The sequence below is a fragment of the Heterodontus francisci genome, chromosome 31 (genome assembly GCF_036365525.1).
Source record: "Heterodontus francisci isolate sHetFra1 chromosome 31, sHetFra1.hap1, whole genome shotgun sequence".
Classification (NCBI taxonomy): Eukaryota; Metazoa; Chordata; class Chondrichthyes; order Heterodontiformes; family Heterodontidae; genus Heterodontus; species Heterodontus francisci.
In genome coordinates, this window is record NC_090401.1 from 59366319 (window position 1) to 59389418 (window position 23100).

General features: G+C 43.9%; 1 protein-coding gene across 3 annotated transcripts in view; it reads right to left on the reverse strand.

Moving 5' to 3' along the window:
• Positions 1 to 8372: 8372 nt before the first annotated feature.
• sesn2 (sestrin 2) overlaps positions 8373 to 23100 on the reverse strand; it is a 61653-nt gene continuing 46925 nt past the window's right edge. For 2 of the 3 annotated variants that reach the window (XM_068011710.1, XM_068011712.1), the window contains 8 exons: positions 17236 to 17433; positions 16454 to 16636; positions 15796 to 16020; positions 14982 to 15129; positions 14782 to 14900; positions 13578 to 13768; positions 13307 to 13451; positions 8373 to 11627 (listed from right to left, as the gene is read on the reverse strand). In XM_068011710.1, coding sequence (XP_067867811.1) covers positions 11541 to 11627; positions 13307 to 13451; positions 13578 to 13768; positions 14782 to 14900; positions 14982 to 15129; positions 15796 to 16020; positions 16454 to 16636; positions 17236 to 17433 — 1296 coding nt within the window. In that variant the 3' untranslated portion in view covers positions 8373 to 11540. The remainder of the gene's footprint in view (positions 11628 to 13306; positions 13452 to 13577; positions 13769 to 14781; positions 14901 to 14981; positions 15130 to 15795; positions 16021 to 16453; positions 16637 to 17235; positions 17434 to 23100) is intronic. The other variant, XM_068011711.1, reaches the window with a different exon arrangement.

Sequence of the window (23100 nt, forward strand, 5' to 3'; positions counted from 1 at the left end):
GTGACCAAAGCTGCAGGTCAAAAATATAAAGCAGTCACTACCAAATCTAATAGAGAATTCAGGAGAAAGTTCTTTATGCCAAGAGTGGCTAGAATGTGGAACTCGCTACCACAGGGAGTGGTTGTGGCAAATGGCAGATGCATTTTAAGGGGAAGCTGGATAAGTACATGAAAAACAAAGGGGAGGTGGTGTCACTGGGCTAGTAACCCAGAGATCCAGGGTATTTCTCTGGGGACATGGGTTCGAATCCCACCACAGCAGACGGTGGAATTTGAATTCAATTAATAAATCTGGAATTAAAAGCTAGTCTAATGATGGCCATGAAAACATTGTCGATTGTTGTAAAAAACCATCTGGTTCACTAATGCCCTTTAGGGAATGAAACCTGCTGTCCTTACCTGGTCTGGCCTACATGTGACTCCAGACCCACAGCAATGTGGTTGACTCTTAACTGCCCTCTGAAATGGCCGAACCACTACAAAGTCAATAAAACAGAATGAAACCGGACAGACCACCTGATATCGACCTAGACACCGGAAACGACAACAGCAAACCCAGCCCTGTTGACCCTGCAAAGTCCTCCTTACTAACATCTGGGGGCTTGGGCCAAAGTTGGGAGAGCTGTCCCACAGACTAGTCAAACAACAGCCTGACATAGTCATACTCACGGAATCATACCTTATAGTCAATGTCCCAGACACTGCGATCGCCATCCCTGGGTATGTCCTGTCCCACTGGAAGGACAGACCCACCAGAGGTGGTGGCACAGTGTTATACAGTTGGGAGGGAGTTGCCCTGGGAGTCCTCAACATCGACTCCGGACCTCATGATGTCTCATGGCATCAGGTCAAACATGGGAAAGGAAACCTCCTGTTGATTACCACCTACTGCCCTCCCTCAACTGATGAGTCAGTACTCCTCCATGTTGATCACCACTTGGAGGAAGCACTGAGGGTGGCAAAGCCGCAGAATAAGAGTGGCTTGGTAGCACCAATACTGACTGAGCTGGCTGAGTGCTAAAGGACATAGCTGCTAGACTGGGTATGCAGCAGGTGGTGAGGGAACCAACAAGAGGGGAAAACATACTTGACCTCGTCCTCACCAATCTGCCTGCCGCAGATGCATCTGTCCACGACAGTATTGGTAGGAGTGACCACCGCACAGTCCTTGTGGAGATGAAGTCCCGCCTTCACAATGAGGACACCCTCCATCGTGTTGTGTGGCACTACCACCGTGCTAAATGGGATAGATTTTGAACAGATCTAGCAATGCAAAACTGGGCATCCATGAGGCGCTGTGGGCCATCAACAGCAGCAGAATTGTACTCAACCACAATCTGTAACCTCATGGCCCAGCATATTCCCCCACTCTACCATTACCATCAAGCTGGGAGACCAACCTTGGTTCAATGAATAGTGCAGGAGGGCATGCCAGGAGCAGCACCAGGCATACCTCAAAATGAGGTGTCAACCTGGTGAAGCTACAACACAGGACTACTTGCATGCCAAACTGCGTAAGCAGCATGCAATAGACAGAGCTAAGCGATCCCATAGCCAACAGATCAGATCTAAGCTCTGCAGTCCTGCCACATCCAGCAATGAATGGTTGTGGACAATTAAACAACTAACTGAAGGAGGTGGCTGCACAAACATTCCCATCTCAATGATAGGGGTGCCCAGCACATCGGTACGAAAGATAAGGCTGAAGCATTTGCAACAATCTCCAGCCAGAAGTGCCGAGTTGGTGATCCATCTCGGCCTCCTCCTGAAGTCCCCAGTATCACAGATGCCAGACTTCATCCAATTTGATTCACTCTTCGTGATATCAAGAAATGACTGAAGGCACTGGATACTGCAAAGGCTATGGGCCCTGACAATACTCCAGCAATAGCACTGAAGACCTGTGCTCCAGAACTTGCCGCGCCCCTCGCCAAGCTGTTCCAAGGAGCCCTAGCAAAACTGAAGTCAATGGGAATCAGGGGGAAAACCCTCCGCTGGTTGGAGTCATATTTAGCACAAAGGAAGATGGTTGTGGTTGTTGGAGGTCAATCATCTGAGCTCCAGGACATCACTGCAGGAGTTCCTCAGGATAGTATCCTAGGCCTAACCATCTTCAACTGCTTCATCAAAGACCTTCCTTCAATCATAAGGTCAGAAGTGGGGATGTTCGCTGATGATTGCATAATATTCAGCACCATTAGTGACTCCTCAGATACTGAAGCAGTCCCTGTAGAAATGCAGCAAGACCTGGACCATATCCAGGCTTGGGCTGATAAGTGGCAAGTAATATTTGCGCCACACAAGTGCCGGGCAATGACCATCTCCAACAAAAGAGAATCTAACCATTTTGACATTCAATGGCATTACGATTGCTGAATCCCCCAACATCAATACCCTCGGGATTACCATTGATTAGAAACTGAACTGCAGTAAACATATAAATACCATGTCTACAAGAGCAGGTCAAAGGCTAGGAATCCTGCGTTGAGTAACTCACCTCCTGACTCCCCAAAGCCTGTCCACCATCTACAAGGCACAAGTCAGGAGTGTGATGGAATACTCTCCACTTGCCTGGATGGCTGCAGCTCCAACAACCCTCAAGAAGCTCGACACCATCCAGGACAAAGCAGCCCGCTTGATTGGCACCCCATCCACAAACATTCACTCCCTCCACCACCGACCGACACACAGTGGCAGCAGTGTGTACTATCTACAAGATGCACTGCAGCAATGCACCAAGGCTCCTTAGATAGCACCTTCCAAACCTGTGACCTCTACCAACTAGAAGGAAAGGGCAGCAGATGCATTGGAACACCACCACCTGCAAGTTCCCCTCCAAGCCACACACCACCCTGACTTGGAACTATATCGCCGTTCCTTCACCTTCGCTGGGTCAAAATCCTGGAACTCCCTTCCTAACAGCACTGTGGGTGTACCTAGCCACATGGACTACAGCAATTCAAGAAGGCAGCTTACCACCACCTTCTCAAGGGCAATTAGGGAGGGCAATAAATGCTGGCCTAGCCAGCGACTCTCACATCCCATGAATGATTACAAAAAAATTGGGTGTGCTCATCAGGAGAGATGAACGAGGAGGGGAAGGGGCTCATTTGGAGCATAAACACTGGTATAGACCACTTGGGCCAAATGACCTGTTTCTATGCTGTAGACTTCATGTAATTTGACACATCAGAACAATAGCTAAACGGCAGCTGACGTTGATGGAGCTGCAGTGACTCTAATGCTATTACAAGAACCATCAGTTCACCTTCTGGAAAAGAAAGGGAAGAAAAATCGCAGACTGATCCCAATTGTGAAGGTTTGAATGAAAATTGCAGCAAGGTTAACCCCTGGCTCTGGCTTAACTCACCTTCAATATTCCCTGAAATTTAAAGATTGATTCAAGGACAGGGAAATAAATTGTATGCAGGGGTACGTACTCAGGGAATGAACCTCAGTTCATAACCTTTTACTTTTCTATATCAAAACATGGTAAAGCGTTACAACAGAAACCTGGCACTTTTACACTGATCTGTTAAATGTACCAACATATCCTAATCTTGTCTTGGACAGATAGACAACCAGCCAATTTCACTTTAACAAGACAGTGTGTCATGTCATTTGCATATAATTATATCTTTTAGCAGGTTTAAAATAGAAAAATGCTATCATCCGAACTTCAAACATCTTTTGCCATAACATACTTGGCACCACTGTAACTTAGATCCAACTGCAGGATCCAATCTATGAAAATTTGAATGCCTATCACCATAAATCAGTAAAAATATTTAAGAGTTTGTCACAAGGCTCCTCAAAGAAAAGCATAGGGAAAATTGGAGACAAAGCCGGGTATAGGGAGCGGAGCCTAGTATGAGTGCAAGACAATGCTGAAATGTTTACAAGTGTCTTCAGATGAAGGTGTGGAGTGGATGGTCCTACTCGGCCCTTCTCCCAGCGTCCCCACCATTGCAGATTCCAGCAGCCAGTCAGGCTCTGAAAACAGATTGCTCTTCTGAATTCAGCCTCTTCCACAATACACACACCAGTTACCACCGACACGAGGTGGGATTTTTATTTAAATGAGAGGGTGGGAACGGGGTTGGACGGTCGCTTAAAGCCACCCCTTGGTTTGTATTGCCAGTGGCATAGTGGTAATGTCACTGGATAAGCAATCCGGACGCCCAGGCTAAAGCTCATGATGATGTGAGTTCGAATCCCACCATGGCAGATGGTGAAATTTGAATTCAATTAATAAAAATCTGGAATTAAAAGCTGGTCTAACACTGACCATGAAACCATTGTTGTAAAAACTCATCTGGTTCACTAACCAGAAGGAAATCTGCCATCCTTACCTGGTCTGGCCTACATGCACAGCTGCACAGCAATGTGGTTGCACCTCCTGCCTGTCATGATTGAGACACTGCACGGATCCCTTGAAGAAGTGAAGAATGGTTGCTATGCTTTACAGGGATGTTGCTGTGGTGGGTTCAGGAGGTGAGTGCTTATCAGGCTGGCAGGAATGCCAGGGCTATTCTGATCCAGAGATGTTTCACCTGAGATAGACTCAGTCGGCAGGACGTTTGGAGAGGAGATTCGCCCTCATCTGAGTGAGAGTAAGCATCCGTTAGGATCAAAGGTTGCACCTTCCAATGGCACAAATGCAGTGAGTCTCTACCTGACACACTCTTGCAGTCCATGCTTTGTTGCACCACTGACTGGTCAATGCTTCTGTCTGCAGCGTGCATGTCAGTGCGCTGTTCCTGCATCCACTCTGACTGATGCTGCACATGGCTCTCCTAGGGCGGCACAGTGGCGCAGTGGTTAGCACTGCAGCCTCACAGCTCCAGGGACCCGGGTTCGATTCTGGGCACTGCCTGTGTGGAGTTTGCAAGTTCTCCCTGTGTCTGCGTGGGTTTTCTCCGGGTGCTCCGGTTTCCTCCCACAAGCCAAAAGACTTGCAGGTTGGTAGGTAAATTGGCCATTATAAATTGTCACTAGTATAGGTAGGTGGTAGGGAAATATAGGGACAGTTGGGGATGTTTGGTAGGAATATGGGATTAGTGTAGGATTAGTATAAATGGGTGGTTGATGGTCGGCACAGACTCGGTGGGCCGAAGGGCCTGTTTCAGTGCTGTATCTCTAATCTAATCTAATCTAGAGGGTGGCTACTCTCTCAATGGAGGAGGCCAAAGCACTGAGACATTGTGGAGCACGTGATGAGTGGACTCCTCCATTCTCAGCCCAGAGCTCGGCAGAGTCTCAGGTAACTCTGATCTATGGGCACATCTCATGCTGGTTCTCCAGGTAGAGCCGCCTGTTTTTTTAACTCCCTTGGCTCTGCACCTCTGGCCTGCTAAGCAGGGCTGTGCCAGTTCTCCATCCTCTGAAGGGGACTGGCCACAGCTGACTTTGCCTCCCCTGTATCCTGCTCTGAAGTAATGTGCACTTCACCCTGTGCCATCCTGTCTCATAAAGCACAAGGACCCACCGGGGTGCGTGTATCTGCGTTGATGGAGTGTGCTAGAAAGATGTGACGGTGCAGGCTTTGAGGTAAAGGCCTACTCAAGTCGGGAAAAAGAACCTGGCCCGAACCCAAGCCAAGCCAAGCCCAACCATCCCTTTTCTTACCTTCCGACTGGGAACCTCCAGGAAGCTGCAGCGCATGCGTCACGACGTCATAGTGACATCACTTGCTCACTGCGCAGACTCAGTTTCGTCCCAGACTCTCAACTCAGGTAATTTTAAAAATTTCAATACTTACCAGCAGAGCACTTAGCATGTGTTCGGCCCCACCTGGACTCGGCCCGACCCGACCCGACCCGGAAGTGGAACCCGACCCGACTGTGAAACGTGTTGTCGGGTTCGGGTCGTGTAGCAGGCCTCTACTTTGTGGTGTCTTCCTCCTCAAACTCCTCCAGGTTGATGGTATCGTAACTCCTCCCCCTCTGCATCTGGGCCTGTGTGGGAGACTTAAGAGAAGGTGATGAGTAATCAGCACAAAGAGATGCTTCTGCTGCTTGAAATAATGAGATAACAGCTTATGCACAGACAGCCTGTTGCAGGGGGAAGATCGCCTGAACCTGCGGATGTTGAGATCTTTTCACCCTGTCGATATTGGACTCCCGTTTCTCTGTCGCCAGCATCCCAGTGACTTTCCACTCTGGCCAGATCAAGGACCAGCTCCTTGAAATGCATCAGTGAGATGAGCTGGGGGAAACCCACTGTCCAATGTGCCCTCTCGCTCTCCCTGCTGTTGTTCTGTGAGGTGAATTAAGATGCCGTTAGTACAATGCCGCTCTCCCTCACCGCTTGCAACTTTTCACTCGGATAGGATGTTGCAGTCGTCACTGTAGCCCACTGTCCAATAGCGCTCAGATAATTGAGTATGCTTATGGGCCTTCAATGTTGCTGAGCACATCACTCCTATGGTCAGAACTCCATGTGCCCTCAAGATGCTCCTTTCTTCACATTCTGGTGACTGCTGACCAGGAGGCATGTCATCTGGATCTCCCATTGGACTCACTTTGCCAGACCCAAGCAGGTCTCTGAATCGTTTCCTGCACTGGACCCAGTTCCTCCTCACCACTCCTCTGCCGCTGATCCAGTGAGGCACCTCCAACCACACCTCCTTGGTCAACTTTGCAACCATTCAGGTGCTGCAGGCAGGGAACAGGATGCTTCTCAATGCCATCACCGCCTCCAGCAGCACCTCAAGTGAGGAGTCAGAAAAACAGGGAGCTGGCCTGGCATAGGGGCACCCCCTGCCCTGCACACTTCACCCTTGTGAACAGCATCTACAGCAATGGCTGCCATTCACCCTTTAACTCAGGCCTGCTCCTCCTCAGTGTCCCACTAATTGGGGAGCACACACGACTCTGGGCCAATAATTCCTTTCCCAATTAATATCACAAGTCATACGCTTTGCTGACGCAGTGCAGATCGAGAACCAGAAATGAACGGGATATCAGGGTCCTGACCCCAGAATTGAAATCCCACCCACGGTATCTTTTGGACAGGCTTCATGGATATGGAGTTTAATTTGGTGCTATTCTATGCTGTTTAAAAATTAACTCAACTAAAACAGAGAATCCTGGATTATTGAGGAGATAACGAATGCAAGAAATGAGGGAGGAAAGCTTTATTTATTTATTTTTTATTTTAGAGATACAGCACTGTAACAGGCCCTTCGGCCCACCGAGTCTGTGCTGACCATCAACCACCCATTTATACTAATCCTACACTAAGACCATATTCCTACCACATCCCCACCTGTCCCTATATTCTCCTACCACCTACCTATACTAGGGGCAATTTATAATGGCCAATTTACCTATCAACCTGCAAGTCTTTTGGCTTGTGGGAGGAAACCGGAGCACCCGGAGAAAACCCACGCAGACACAGGGAGAACTTGCAAACTGCACACAGGCAGTACCCAGAATTGAACCCGGGTCGCTGGAGCTGTGAGGCTGCGGTGCTTATCACTGCTTTGTTCCAAGCAGTCTCCCACATCCCATAGGTCAGCAAGTACACTGGTTCCTGGTTAAGCAACACCTGAATTTTAAAATTCTCATTCTTCAAATTCCTCCATGGCCTCCCTATCTCTGCTCCTCCAGCCCTCATGCACTCCTCAAATTCTGGACTCTCGCACGTCCCAGATTTTAATCACTTCATCATTAGTGGCTGCTCTTGCAGTTGCCTAGACCTTAAGTTCTCTCCCTAAAAGCCCTCTCCTTTAAGATGCTCCTTAATACTTATCTCTGGTCAAGCTTCTGGTTGTCTCCAGTATCTGCTGATGTGGCTCGATGTCATTTTGTGTTCTATAACGCTCTTTTGAAGTGCCTTGGGACTTTATATTATGTTAAAGATGGTTACACAAGTTGCTGTCCCACAGTAACAACATTTCTAGAACAAGAATATCTAGTTTCATGGAGCCATATTGCTATTAGTTAGGAACAACTTTCAAGTGAATGGAGCTGTATTCAGTAGCATGCCCCACATCAGTATGTATCTGGAACTACGAGGAATTGGCACATGCATGCTATGTATGGAGTATGATGTCGATTTGTTAGAGGTGCAGTTTTTAGGAACCGATTTAAAAACCTGATTAGCCAGTTCAAGCAGATGTAAAAATAAAAGGAACATTACTTGAAAGGGAGCAAGAGAATTGTCCCAGTGCCCAGACTAAATTTCTCTCTCGATTAATATCACTCATGTTCTTGGTGTTTGTAGAAATTGGCTGTTTGCCTACATAAAAGTGACACCACTTCAAAGGTTGGCTAGGAAACAATTTGGTACATGAGGATGCATAAACACAAGTTCCTTCTATAAAACAGTAATGCATAAATTATCCACAACTGCCGAAAAGTGCTAAAATGTTTTGAAAAAAGTATCTTTATTTTAAGAAATCAACAGTCAAAAGTAGTTTACAACTTCAAAAGCTCCCACAAAAACAGATGAAATCAGTCAATAAACAGCTTAGTTAGTTCAATGCAAGTTTCTGAAGACATGAGGGCTTAGGAGAAATGTATGTATTAAGCCAGCAGAAACACATACCCCACACTAGTCACTGATGTACACTATCAGGCTATATTTAGTTTGCATGACTGTAACATGCTCTGAAACTTTTCCATAAGATTCCTGAAGAATTTGGTCAATTTGTTGTACAAGTTTAATACATAACAAACTCAGGCTTCCAGCATTTCTTTTTAAAAAGTGATCCATCCATTACTCACAAATTTAAAAGTGTTGTAGAAGGTCAAAACCAGAAAGAGCCTGCCAGAGGGTCAAGAAGAATTAAATACATTGTAGAGTTTCTGAGGGAGAACAAGGTAAAGGAATTCAGCTACTTTATAATCTACAGCAAAGTTAAATAGTTCAGTGCATCAGTGCCAAGTATGTCTCAATGCAGACACTTCCCAAAAGTGGTTTTACCTACATCTTACTTAGAAGCAGCTTTAATATCTCATGAATAATGGAGTGCATTCTCATACATCAACTTTACAAAAAAAAGACATTAAAAGATGTGTCACAAATGCAAGTCAGTATTTGTACATTTGAATTTGAGGATGAAAATAAAAAACAGCGATGTGACTTTGATGCAACTGAGTCTGTAAAACTTGAATAGGCATTTCATCATTGCACAGCTCACAGCTGGTGTTGAGTTGTCAATCTCACCATTAACTGAGGCAAGGGACAACACAAGCATCGTTACGAACTTCTCAATCTCCTCTACCCCCAGAAAATGAGAAATCGCACCTTCAATTAAGGTGCAAGAGAAAGCCTCACCTTAAAACAAAGAAAAGCTTCAGAATTCAAACTTGCTGCTTTTATTCAGACTGCCACTTAAAGGTAGTGCTTCTCATTTCTTAAAACCAATCTTGGGAGGGCAGAAAAAAAAGAAACTTGAGATTGGAAGGAGGTTTATAGAAATTGCACTGAAGGTATGTTTTACACTGAACAAACTACACATTAGCAAGCCTTCACCTTTCTCCAGCTTTGATTTTCACACAAAGTAAGAGAATGAACTCAGATTATTCCCTCTCTTGGGGAAAAGTGTTTGGCTAACAGGTGGACTTGCTACAAAAAACAGGCTTACCAAAGAAAAAAACCTGACAATCTTTACTAGTACTGCCTTTCCCACTCTGCCCAAGGAGATGCTAAAACTAACCAGTGTTCAATAGGAAACCGCTGAACGACTGCAATGGGTTACTGGGCCAGCTAATAACCTTGGTGTTAAATTACTGTGTATAAATACTCACCAAAAATATATTTTCACCATGGCCCTAACTTTTCAAACTATCCATCTTGTTGGCCATCATTTTACCACTATTTAACTAACATCCCATAGTATAAAATCAACCCAAGTGTCAACATTGCAGACTACTGCTTTATAAACTAGGTGACCCCACACTTATGAACATCAGGTGGAACTCCACCTTGCACTCGAGACGCCTGCGTTGTCATTTACCATTACACTATGTGCCTGGTGATTTTATTTCTGATTTGTACTGTAATTTGAAACAATGCCATTCCTAATTCAGGGGACATTTTAGTTTACAAATGACAGGATAAGTTACTGACTGCTCATAAAGTGGATTCATTTAGAAGATCAAAAGGAACTCGCTGAACAGTTCCGGGACAAAATTCAGAACAGTTCCAGATCTACCTGCAATGCATCAAGGAGGCAGTATACTACAGGGCAAAAAAAAAAAAAACTTTATTCAGTATCACACCTGGAGCAACAAGATCCGCTATGCAACCACCCCTCCCCACTCCCCCAATATGGTACAATTTTTTTTTAAAAAGGGGAAAACCTTATATTGGTGTTGGCTAACAAAGAACAAATTCTACTCATTACAAAATAATATCCACAGTAATCTTAGTTAAGGTACAAAATATTAACAGCAGAAAAACTGTTTAGTGCAGTAATAATATGCATCTAGGTGCTCAGAAAATGCTTACTATGTGCAAAAACTAGAAACAAAAAAAGTTTCATAAAGGATGGATGTGCAAATCAAGGCATTAACAATTCTTTACAAGGATCTGTACTTCTCAAAATGCTATCATTTTGTTATTTATCTTTTTGGAGCAACAATGTTCTTTATTCATTTATAAAAAAACTGCAGTGCATCAAATCCAAGAGATTGTGCTTCAAGATTCAGGTGTAGCATGAATGACCGTGCCCTTACCTGAAGGCAGGCAATATCAGCAGCAGTGAGAACGTTTAACTGCACCACACTACCCACGCCAATCTCTGCTTTTAAAAAAACTGAAAGCATCACTACTGGTGACACTTTCACAGTAGAATTATCAATCCACTAATCAAGTTGGTTGCTCCAATAACTTTGGTATAACTAGCCAAATATTGCAAAGTTATTCTTGCATAATTCAGGAAATAAATTATGCAAGGGCTTGGTATCCATTATAAAAAAGGAGCAACCCATTTAAAGTGTATAGGGAAAGATTTAAAACTGGGCCATTAGCTGCAAGAATTTCAAACTTGGAATCTTTTTCCAAAAAGAAACTGCCCATTTTTTGGTCACTCCCAAATAAAGACATGTTTCTAATGAACTTTCTAGCGCGATGTCATCTTTGGTAACATGTTAGACAGCCAGTGTATGCCGGAGGATACAATGCAAAAACATCTTGAGAAAAAAAAATCAAATTGTGACAACATAAATAAAATACAAGATCAGTGAGAAGGATCAATACACAAAATAGCCAGTGCATCAACAGCCCAGCCCAGGTTCACAGTTTAAATTCAATACAAGACATTCGAGCTTTCACTTCCCCATGACTAACAGCCACTAAGTGCTGGGAGAAAGTTTAGATGCATCAGGTTTGAGGTTACAGTTTCAAACCTTTTATATAATTCACTATATACTGAACACAGAAAAAAATACTGAAGTTTCCCCCAAAAACTTATTATCTAAAATGAATGTCAAATATTAGGAATCTGCTGAATTGCACATGGCTGCTCACTTCAATGAAGCAAGTCAGTAGAATATCCAGGCAAATGGAGCCACATAGTCCTCGACAGAATCATGTCATGTAGCGTGTAATGGCCCTCAAAGCATAGAGTAGTGCAGCTTGCATTCTGGCTTCGAGAAGGAGCAGGTTTATATGCACCTAAAAGTAGGAAAAGAAATGTGTTTCAGACAAAGGCTTTGACTGCAACAGTGATACAGAATAAAGACGACAAGAGCACTGGCGAAAAATTCCAGATATTTTTAAAGCATAATTCAGAGTTCCTTAGCACACAAACAGGTGACTGAATGACCTAACTCTTGCAATTGCAGGGGGGGGGGGGGGGTTGAGGAAGAAAAGGAAGAGAGAGAGTGCGAGAGGGGGGAGGGAGAGATAGAGATAGACACACACGGGGGGGGGGGGGGGAGGAAAAGAGAGGGGGGGGGGAAAAAAGAAGAGGGGGGGGGAAAAAAGAAGAGGGGGGGGGGAGAAAAGAAGAGGGGGGGGGGAGAAAAGAAGAGGGGGGGGGGGAGAAAAGAAGAGGGGGGGGGGAGAAAAGAAGAGGGGGGGGGGAGAAAAGAAGAGGGGGGGGGGAGAAAAGAAGAGGGGGGGGGGAAAAAGAAGAGGGGGGGGGGAAAAAGAAGAGGGGGGGGGAAAAAAGAAGAGGGGGGGGAAAAAAGAAGAGGGGGGGAAAAAAGAAGAGGGGGGGGAAAAAAGAAGAGGGGGGGAAAAAAGAAGAGGGGGGGGAAAAAAGAAGAGGGGGGGGAAAAAAGAAGAGGGGGGGGAAAAAAGAAGAGGGGGGGGAAAAAAGAAGAGGGGGGGGAAAAAAGAAGAGGGGGGGGAAAAAAGAAGAGGGGGGGGAAAAAAGAAGAGGGGGGGGAAAAAAGAAGAGGGGGGGGAAAAAAGAAGAGGGGGGGGAAAAAAGAAGAGGGGGGGGAAAAAAGAAGAGGGGGGGGAAAAAAGAAGAGGGGGGGGAAAAAAGAAGAGGGGGGGGAAAAAAGAAGAGGGGGGGGAAAAAAGAAGAGGGGGGGGAAAAAAGAAGAGGGGGGGGAAAAAAGAAGAGGGGGGGGAAAAAGAAGAGGGAGAGGGAGTGGGAGAGGGAGAGGGAGAGGGAGAGGGAGAGGGAGAGGGAGTGGGAGAGGGAGAGGGAGAGGGAGAGGGAGAGGGAGAGGGAGAGGGAGAGGGAGTGGGAGAGGGAGTGGGAGAGGGAGTGGGAGAGGGAGTGGGAGAGGGAGTGGGAGAGGGAGTGGGAGAGGGAGTGGGAGAGGGAGTGGGAGAGGGAGTGGGAGAGGGAGTGGGAGAGGGAGTGGGAGAGGGAGTGGGAGAGGGAGTGGGAGAGGGAGTGGGAGAGGGAGTGGGAGAGGGAGTGGGAGAGGGAGTGGGAGAGGGAGTGGGAGAGGGAGTGTGTGTGGGGGGAGGAGGGCGCAGGGAGGGATATATCATCAGCATTAATCAGAGGCGCACTCTTATTCTTTTAAGAGTCCAGTTACTGGGGCCAGACTAGATATTTTACCAGCCCTCAGCTAAAAACAGGAGGGCATGCTGATAAATTCAACGTCATGACAAGCATGATTGCAGCTTTGTTAAATATGGTAATACTTTATCAAGTGTTTTTGCATTAAATTATAGGGCAATTTTGCTGTAACTAACCTTGAACTGTTGAGCATTGGGAGTTAGATTTCAATGGATTGTTGATCAAATATCTTTAACAGAATTCTTATAAGTAATGATTGATGAGGCAGCTTGAATTGACATTAATTTCATATAGCAACTAAATGCAAAATCTGTGCATCGAACTCCAAGCTAAGCTGACAAAATAACATTTTACAACAGAGACAAACCTTTTCTGAATGTCGAAAGTGTCTCCAGAAACTTGTATACATTCGTTTAGTCGTTTTCTCAGGATAGCAGGCAACAGTTTTTATATAGATTTTTAAGTTGCGCTCCAAAAGCTGATTGACCTCTCCGTAGTCATAGTCATCGTATCTGACCCAGAGAGAAAAAAAAAAACACACGTATGATCACTGAATATCTGTCAGACTATTGCCTTTTGAATGTAGCGAAACTGGGAAGAATCCCTCTTGGAAAACCAGCCCAAATTGCACAACATACCTTATGCCAAACACACAGTGAATGTAATTCCAAATGGCTCTTCTTAACATGGAGGTATCTACACCACAGTGCATGGCCATGGTGTTGTATGTTAAATTGTACACTACTTGAAATTTCTCATCCAAGAGCTGCCCAACTTCAGGATACAGTCGGTTAATCAAGGAATAACCATGATCCTCCCAGGAGTAATCCTAAGAGAACAGGCACAATGTTTGAATGCAAATCAAATCACACAAAACATGTTAACCAGGTATGCAAAATCCCCATAACTGCTTATGTCCAACTTGCTGGAACATGGATTTGAATAGTATAACTGACTGCTAACCCAGCCACCTCCCCAGTTTCCTTTTAAGTTCGCTATTGGGATGTGGGCTTCGCTGGCTAGGCCTGCATTTACTGCCCATCCCTAATTGCCCTTGAGAAGGTGGTGGTGAGCTGCCTTCTTGAAGTGCTTGCAGTCCTTTGGGTGTAGGTACACCCACAGTGCTGTTAGGAAGGGAGTTCCAGGATTTTGATCCAGCGACAGTGAAGGAACGGCGATATAGTTCCAAGTCAGGATGGTGGGCACTTGCAGTTGTTGGCGTTCCCATGCATCTGCTGCCCTTGTCCTTCTAGGTGGTAGAGGTTATGGGTTTGGAAGCGGCTGTCGAAGGAGTCTTGGTGAGTTGCTGCAGTGCATCTTGTAGATGGTACACACTGCTGCCACTGTGCATCGGTGGTGAAGGGAGTGAATGTTTGTGGATGGGGTACCAAACAAGCGGGCTGCTTTGTCCTGGATGGTGTCAAGCTTCTTGAGTGTTGTTGGAGCTGCACCCATCCAGGCAAGTGGAGAGTATTTCATCACACTCCTGACTTGTGCCTTGTAGATGGTGGACAGGCTTTGGGGAGTTAGGAGGTGAGTTACTCGCCGCAGGATTCCTAGTCTACGACCTGCTCTTGTCCAATTATCGTCAAACTGAGATCTGACTCGAGTACAAATCAGTTGTCAAACATAGGATTTTCACTATGTGGCTTCATTACACTATCTTAACCAATTTAGCAACCAGAGAAAACACAACTTTCTTTGGTTTTAACCAACATTCCCTGATCTGAGGACTGATATGTTGTGAACTAATGAACACAAACATTTACTGTCTTTGATCTTCACTGTTCTGAATTGCATCAGGAGCCCATTGTTTCAGACAAAAAAAAAACTTTAAATTACCTGGGCCCGGAATGTTGGTGGTGTCTGCTCCCCACGCCTGCTGAAATCCTTGTACCCAAAATCTGCATCTTCAACGAAACACGATAAATTGGTTGGTGACAGTGATTCATTGTCATCTGCTGGGAAAGAAGTAGCATGTTCAGTAAAAAGGGAAACTGTCTCCATTTCTTTGGATCACTGAAGCCACCTGGATGTTTTACCTGCAAGTGCGACAAGCAAACTTTCTCTCTTCTCCTTTTCGAATCGTGTTGCCATCTCTTCCTGGCTCGCTTCCTCATCCTGTTTGCCTTCCTGAAGGAGTTTCATTTTCTCCATTAGAACCTCCAACTCGTGTAGATCATCTCTACTCTGAAAGACATTAAGAGTTGTGATGTTAGACAAAAATCCACAAGTTTGGGCATGTTTAATTGTAAATTCGCTCCCCGATTCTCTTATGAATATGACGCTGCACCTGCTGAATCCATAAACTATCGGCTGACAAGGACAGCTTTCCAAACACACAGCTAGGTGGAAACAATAACCAATTGCATTTATGTAGCTCCTATAATGTTTAAAAACATCCCCTTCTTCCTTGGTGTCCAGTTTGACCCTTTGGCACGCAACTAAATCAACTCCCCTCCACGGATATCAACTGAAGCTTGGAAAAGTGTTGATTAAAAGAACAGAATGAAACCATGCAAACACAACTAGCCCACACAGAACAGCCAAAAGCACCAATTTTCTGTGTAGACAGTGGGAGAAAAATAAATAGATCAGCAAAAATATCATATGCCACACAATCTAATAATAAAACTAGTTGTATAATTTGCGAGAGGATGCAACTGACGTCATGTTCACATGTAGCAGAACAAAGCTCATTGGAACAGACCACAAATTCTGGAAACCCCCACTGAGAAATCTCAGTTACGTTGTTTATTTGCCCCCACCACCTAATATCAAGAACCTTGCTGATACATTGTTCACTGCAGAAATATTTATAACTTGCACGTTAAGGGTAAAAATGGGTGTACTTACCACACTACCATTAACAGGCTCCTCTGACCCACTGTTACTGGCACCATCAGAGTCACAGCTGTGCAGTGAGGGGGGACTGAAGGTGAAACCCCCATCCTGATCAAGTTCAGGCCTAATACTGCAACCTAAAACGAAGGATGCCAGGGAATGGTAATGTGCGAGGAGCACAACTGCGTGAATGAGTTCAGCAAGTGACCAGCTATTCTCACCGGTCTTCAGCAGATTCTTCAAGAAACAAAATTACATAAAGTAAGCAAATTGAATGTCGGGAATTTTCAAGTATAGATGCTCATGTCACAATAATAGCACTTTTTAAAAAACATAAATGCACAGGGAGAATCAACATGGACTACGCCTGTTTTTAATGTGAAGAAGCAAGCATAAAATAAGGCCCAAGTACTTAATGCTGACAGGAAATGTGATTGCACTGACATTTGGTAGATACAGACCAAAGGCCACTTGACAAACACATCCTTGTAGAACGAGAATAACTATCACGGCTCAAAATGTGAACACAGTAAAAAGCTCAGAGGCCCAAAAAGAACCTGACAATTTATACAGGACTATACCAGGCAAATTTTCTTTGATATTCAGTAAAACTGTCACATTATGCTTCATTTTAAACTAATCACTAACTGATATTCTCCCAATAATTTACCTCAATATGTTCTTTTGTAATGAGCCACGGTCTATGGGCTAAGATTTTGTTGATTTCGTTGAGATTCCTCATTTTCTGAGGTACATAGTTTAGGCCACTTAACCACTCAGAATTTCCACCAACTTGTAGAAATTCATTAATATGGAGGCTGACAAGGTACGAGCACTGATGTCTTGCAGCTGCCTGAAAGACAGATATACTGTCAAAAAACATACCAGATTTTGATGTAGTCATTTATACAAAGAGTTCAGAAAAATCTGCCAAAGTTTCACAAAAAAAAAAATTGATAAATGTTTCTCTAACTCTCCTTGAAACAGACCAAACAAAGCAGCCTGCAAGATGATAACCTCATTAAGGACAAACCCCAAAATGTTGCTGAACTGTTCTGTGTATTCCTGAATGCATAAAGTCAGGTAATTTGAAAGCAGTGGTCTCGACAGTACTTCAAACTCAAGTCTAGCTTTCTTCACCATACTGCTTTTGATAAGCTAGATGAATATTTTTTACATCAAAAATTATATATGATTTTTAACAGCCAATTCATAAATCACACTATGAGCAGGTCAGCTGCTAAACCACTGGGAACAGGGAAAGCAGGAAACAGAAATTTAATTTCTTTTATCAAAGCCTTAAGAGTCAGATTGATTTGATCATCAGCGCTTTCTTCCTTCCTGATTCTGCCATTCGCAAGTGTGATCCTTTCGGTGCAGTTTCATCAAATTAGTTCAGTTTCCTTTAAGGGATTACACCACAGATACCATAGTGCTACAAGAGTAACTCACCATTACAGCAATGTAATGTCTATAGTGATATGGTAAAGGACCATCCATCTGTAAGAGATAGTACTGCGTTTTCCAAAAGCTTTCAAGATACTGTGGATGCATGCCCATCACCATGGTTACATTGTCTACACGGCCAATGGAGATGAAAGCTTCAATAAACAACTGTCTTTCAGCATCTTCTAGATCTTTCTGTAGAATCTGTAACCAAAATATATATATTTTAAGCATACCTGCCAGTTATCACTCTTGCCAATCATAAATATCCCTCAATAGGCCCCTATTAGGCAGCTCAGCTTTAAGGTGGTTGAAATGGATGAGGAGTTCAGTGCACATTATATGGAGTAGATTAGCAAAGAATTATTTATTTGCATTGTCTACTTTTCTTGCCAAATCTTGAATAATAGTTTTAAAAGGGCCATTTTGTAATAATAGGGTCACATGCGAATTATGTGTTGTTGCTACAAATGATCTTTCCATTTTGCGTATTTCAGAATTTTCTGACGGACAAAAAAAGCCAAAGCCAATTGCATGTTTAAGAAAAATCTCTACACATCTATATAAAGGTTTCCCAGTCAAATATTGGTTGAAACTTTATTGGTTTTACAGCAGTTAGATTTCTGTAATATCAGACATACAGCAATGGCCTCTACCCTTGAGAATCTTAAACCAATGACCCTGGCTTTGCAGCATATAAGTTTCAGTTGTAAGTGCATTGAATTTCAACAATGCCATCAACTGGATATTCGAAACCTGCTTTTAAAATAAAAACAAACACTCAGGTCGTGGGTGTCGCTGCCCAGGCAGATATTTCCAATTTCCTGGATATAGTTTAATTTCAGCTGTTATGTTCTACATATAACACTTGAAAAGGGAAATTCTGAAACAGATATTATTCTGAACAGCATTCCAGATGAGCCACAGAACTAACTTGATAAGCAGGCCAGCCAGCTGTAGAACAGATAATTACAACTGTATGTAATCTGCACAAACTTGAGCTTATCCAAAATTCAGCTGTTCATGTCCCAACTCACACCAAGTTCTGGGTCAGGCAATGCCTCAATTTTAAAATTCTCATCCTGGTTTACAAATCCCTCCAAGGTCTCGCCTCTCCCTAGCTCTGATCTCCTCCATCCCACAACCCTCCAAGATATATGCACTCGTCTAATTCTGGCCTCTTAAGCATCCCAGATTTTAAACACTCCAACACTGGTGGCCATGTCTTCAGCTGCCTAGACCCTAAGCTCTGGAAATCCCTCTCTAAACCTCTCCCCTTCGTTTTCCTCCTTTAAGACGCTCCTTAAAACCTACCTCTTAGACCAAGATTTTGGCGTCTGTCCTAATATGGCTTGGTGTTTAATTTTGCTTTAGAATGCTCCTGTGACATGCCTTGGGACATTTTATTACATTAAAAAGGTACTATATAAATATAAGCTGCTATTGCACAATTGTCTCTCGATCATATCCTCCCCTCAACCAATTCTGTATTCTTCATTCCTGTATCTTACAAACTGTGCAGTTGCACATTTAAAGTCTGAGATTAAACCATAAACTGACACTTTAAAGTTGGTGCAGTACAATACTGTCTCTCATGACTGCTAATTTAGCAGCTTCATTCACATGGAGCAGCATAAGTGAACAAAATTCTCAATAATATTACACAGACTGAATCCGAGGTAGAAGGCAGACAAGTAAAACAAGTGGATAATAAAAAAAAAGTGATCAGAAACTTCCGTGTTAGGACACTACAGTTGACCTCAGTATCGAAACAGGAAGGATGCCCACTCTGACCACGCAGTGACCTTGCTGCAAAGAGCTTGTGTGTAAAAGTCCGAACAGGATCAGTGTTAGCTGTTGCTGCCTGGACAGCCAGCTGACAGTATTTAAAAAAAATTATTATATGGCATTCTTTACCCCAGAGAACTCTGGAGACTGAGACATTGGATATATTCAAGGCTGAAATACACAAGACTGCTGAACTACAGGGGACTCTAGCGTTATGGGGAACAGGCAGGGAAGTGGAGTTGAGGCCAAAATCAGATCAGCCATGATCTTATTGAATGACGGAGCAGGCTCAAGGGGTCAATTGGGCTACCCCTGCTCCAATTTATGTTCTTACTACCTCAGCTCAAAAAAATGGCAACTATGGGTTTACTACACCTTCCAAGAAAGGGTAGGAAAAACCCTACAGAAAATAAAATGAAATTCAATGACAGAGCGAAGAGGAGGTATGAAAATACACTGGCGGGCAAGATAAAGGAAAATCCCAAGATGCTTTATAAGTATATTAAGGACAAGAGGATAACCAGGAAAAGAGTAGGGCCCATTAAGGACCAAAGTGGCAATGTGTGCGTGGAGCCGGAGGACGTAGGTGAGGTTTTAAATGATTACTTTTCAGCTGTGTTCACTATGGAGTAGGACAATGTAGGTGTAGAGATCAGGGAGGGGGTTTGTGATATACTTGAACAAGTTAGGACTGAAATGCTAAGTAAGTTCGCAGATGACACGAAAATTGGTGGTGTCGTAAATAGTGAGGAGGAAAGCCTTGGATTACAGGGAGATATAGATGGGCTGGTAAGATGCGCAGAGCAATGGCAAATGGAATTTAATCCTGAAAAGTGTGAGGTAATACATTTTGGGAGGACTAACAAGGCAAGGGAATATACATTGGATGATAGGACCCTAGGAAGTACAGAAAGTCAGAAGGACCTTGGTGTACTTGTCCATAGATCACTGAAGGCAGCAGCACAGGTAGATATGGTGGTTAGGAAGGCATATGGGATACTTGCCTTTATTAGCTGAGGCATAGAATGTAAGAGCATAGAACATAGAACATTACAGCGAAGTACAGGCCCTTCGGCCCTCGATGTTGCGCCGACCTGTGAAACCATCTGACCTACACTATTCCATTTTCATCCATATGTCTATCCAATGATAGGTTATGATGGAGCTATATAAAACGCTAGTTAGGCCACAGCTGGAGTACTGTGTACAGTTCTAGTCACCACACTATAGGAAGGATGTGATTGCACTGGAGAGGGTGCAGAGGAGATTCACCAGGATGTTGCCTGGGCTGGAACATTTCAGCTATGAAGAGAGACTGAAAAGGCTATAGTTGTTTTCCTTGGAGCAGAGGGGGGACGTGATTGAGGTATACAAGATTGTGAAGGGCATTGATAGGTTAGACAGGAGGAAACTTTTTCCCTTAGCAGAGGGGTCAAGAACCAGGGGGCATAGATTTAGGGTAAGGGGCAGGAGGTTTAGGGGAGATCTGAGGAAACATTTTTTCACCCAGGGGGTGGTTGGAATCTGGAACGCACTGCCTGAAGAGGTGGTGGAGGCAGGAACCCTCACAACATTTAAGAAGTATTTAGATGAGCACTTGAAACGCCATAGCATACAGGGCTACAGGCCAAGTGCAGGAATATGGGATTAGAATAGTTAGGTGCTGTATGGCCGGCACAGACACGATGGGCCGAAGGGCCTGTTTCTGTGCTGTATAACTTTATGACTATGACTGAGTATTGACAACCACCAAAATACATTACCAAGATCCCAGCAATAGCTCTGAAACTTTTAACACTAAGAACCTTTAATCTATCGTCAATTGCCTTGGTACAAGTGCTGTCTTTCCTTCGGTGCATCTCATGTCCCACAGGGTGTAAAAGGGAGAATTTTGCTGTCAATATCCCCAACAATTCACTTCGAAGTAATACCATTTTCTTTAAATTACATGGCCCTAGACACATTGGTAAAAAATAAATGATTACAGACTTCCTCCCCTCCTCCAGCGCAGAATGGGAATAGAATAAGGATCTTTGGGGAGGGCAGGAGTTTAGATGATGAATGAGATCAGGTAGCAGATAACAAGGAACTAGAGTTCAGATTTCTAATTTCATTTATTATTCTTAAAACTAACAACCAAGGCACGATTCAACTCCAAGTTAGGTTGTGTCCAATGATCTGTAAATGTTAAACAAGGAAGAGCTGCCTGTAAACAACTTTTCAGCTGATGCAACTCAGGGCAATTATTAGATCACTTGTTTACTCAAGATTTTCTGGCGTATAACATGTTGGATATAGATTTTTTGGTCAACTTGCAGATAAGAATTCACAAAAAAAGGGGAACAGAAAACCCTAGTGTCAGTTATTGATTCTGCACAGCAGTGCTCTGAAAGAACAGCAAGAAACTCAGGAAATTGGGTTCAAAGATCCACTTGAAACATTGAGAAAGGCTGAAACTTGCCTCTCCATGCTCACGCTTTGCAAAGTTGGTAACCCAAGATTACAAGGATCCTCCGCGTTTTTTAAAGCAAAACTGGCAACTTATATTTATCTCCGACATCCCAATCGTTTCTCTGGTTGAAATAGTCCCCCTGCCCTTTTGAATTCCTCTCCCCATCCCCCAACCCTCTCACCCATCTTCCACCATGCTCTCTAAATCTGCACGGCCAGCTCTTTAACAAATAAAAATTAAATACGAGAGTTTTGGATTTTAAGAGTACTGAACATATTTTGGGAAATGGTTGGAAGGAGTTTCTGAACTCTTTGACCTGTAGTGTATTATCAATCTATTCCCTTTATCTACAAATGTGGCAATGAATTTCCTTTTGAATTCATATACATATTCCTTCTACCTCTGAAAACTTGCCATTTTCAGTCAAGGCAGTACCTGCTCCCTCGTCCCCTGCATAAGAAGCATCACATAAAAGCTAAAAGAAGTAGCATTAACATCTTCATTGAGGAGGCTGTTTCCACTGTGCTGAATGTACTCACTTACACAGCAAAGTGACTTTGGGAACAGTGAGAGACTACAGAATTACAAATTCCCACGTGCAGTTAGTGCCGCGGAGTCTGGCCAGGATCTTTCCTGCTGACCTGACGAAGTCTGTAAAATTTAACAATGTTTGAAGCAAGTTGCTGGACTACTCGACAGACTAACCACTCCACCTACCCAATGGACTCCAGAAAATGTGAAAACCTCACAAATCCTGGTGGCAGAAATGGTTCAGGGTGCCCTTATTGCCTATGACGGTAAGGATATGTGGCTGCATAGACTACGAGATTGCCTTTAGATTTAGAGATACAGCACTGAAACAGGCCCTTCGGCCCACCGAGTCTGTGCCGACCATTAACCACCCCTTTATACTAATCCTACACTAATCCCATATTCCTACCACATCCTCACCTGTCCCTATATTCCCCCACCACCTACCTATACTAGGAGCAATTTATAATGGCCTATTTACCTATCAACCTGCAAGTCTTTTGGCTTGTGGGAGGAAACCGGAGCACCCGGAGAAAACCCACGCAGAGACAGGGAGAACTTGCAAACTCCACACAGGCAGTACCCAGAATTGAACCCGGGTCGCTGGAGCTGTGAGGCTGCGGTGCTAACCACTGCGCCACCTTATACAAGAACATTTAAAAAGTTGTAAATTATTCAGACTGGTGCTATTTATATTAGAACAGAGGAGGATTTGACAGTAATGTTTAATGTTTGAATGCACACATATAGGGTTATGGGTTACAGAATGCACTACTTGAGTTAATAATTGAAGCAGGGGTCATGTCAACATTAAAGAATTGATCAGGTAAGTGTCTGTGGGAAAAGGGGAACAAACAAATATGGGAACAGAAAAGTCACATGGGATTAAATCTACAGCTCAGAGGTTAAATATCAGTACAAACTGGTTGGACCAAACAACTTGTTTCCATGATGCAATTCCAATGCAATACTGAGTTGAGTTTTGAGCAACTCTGAATTTAGGTGAAATCAGCTTCCTTTTGAAATAAAGGTGCATAATTAAATCATATTAATTGATCTTTCTCACTGCTCTACAGCTAATTCTCAACTAGGACAGTCAT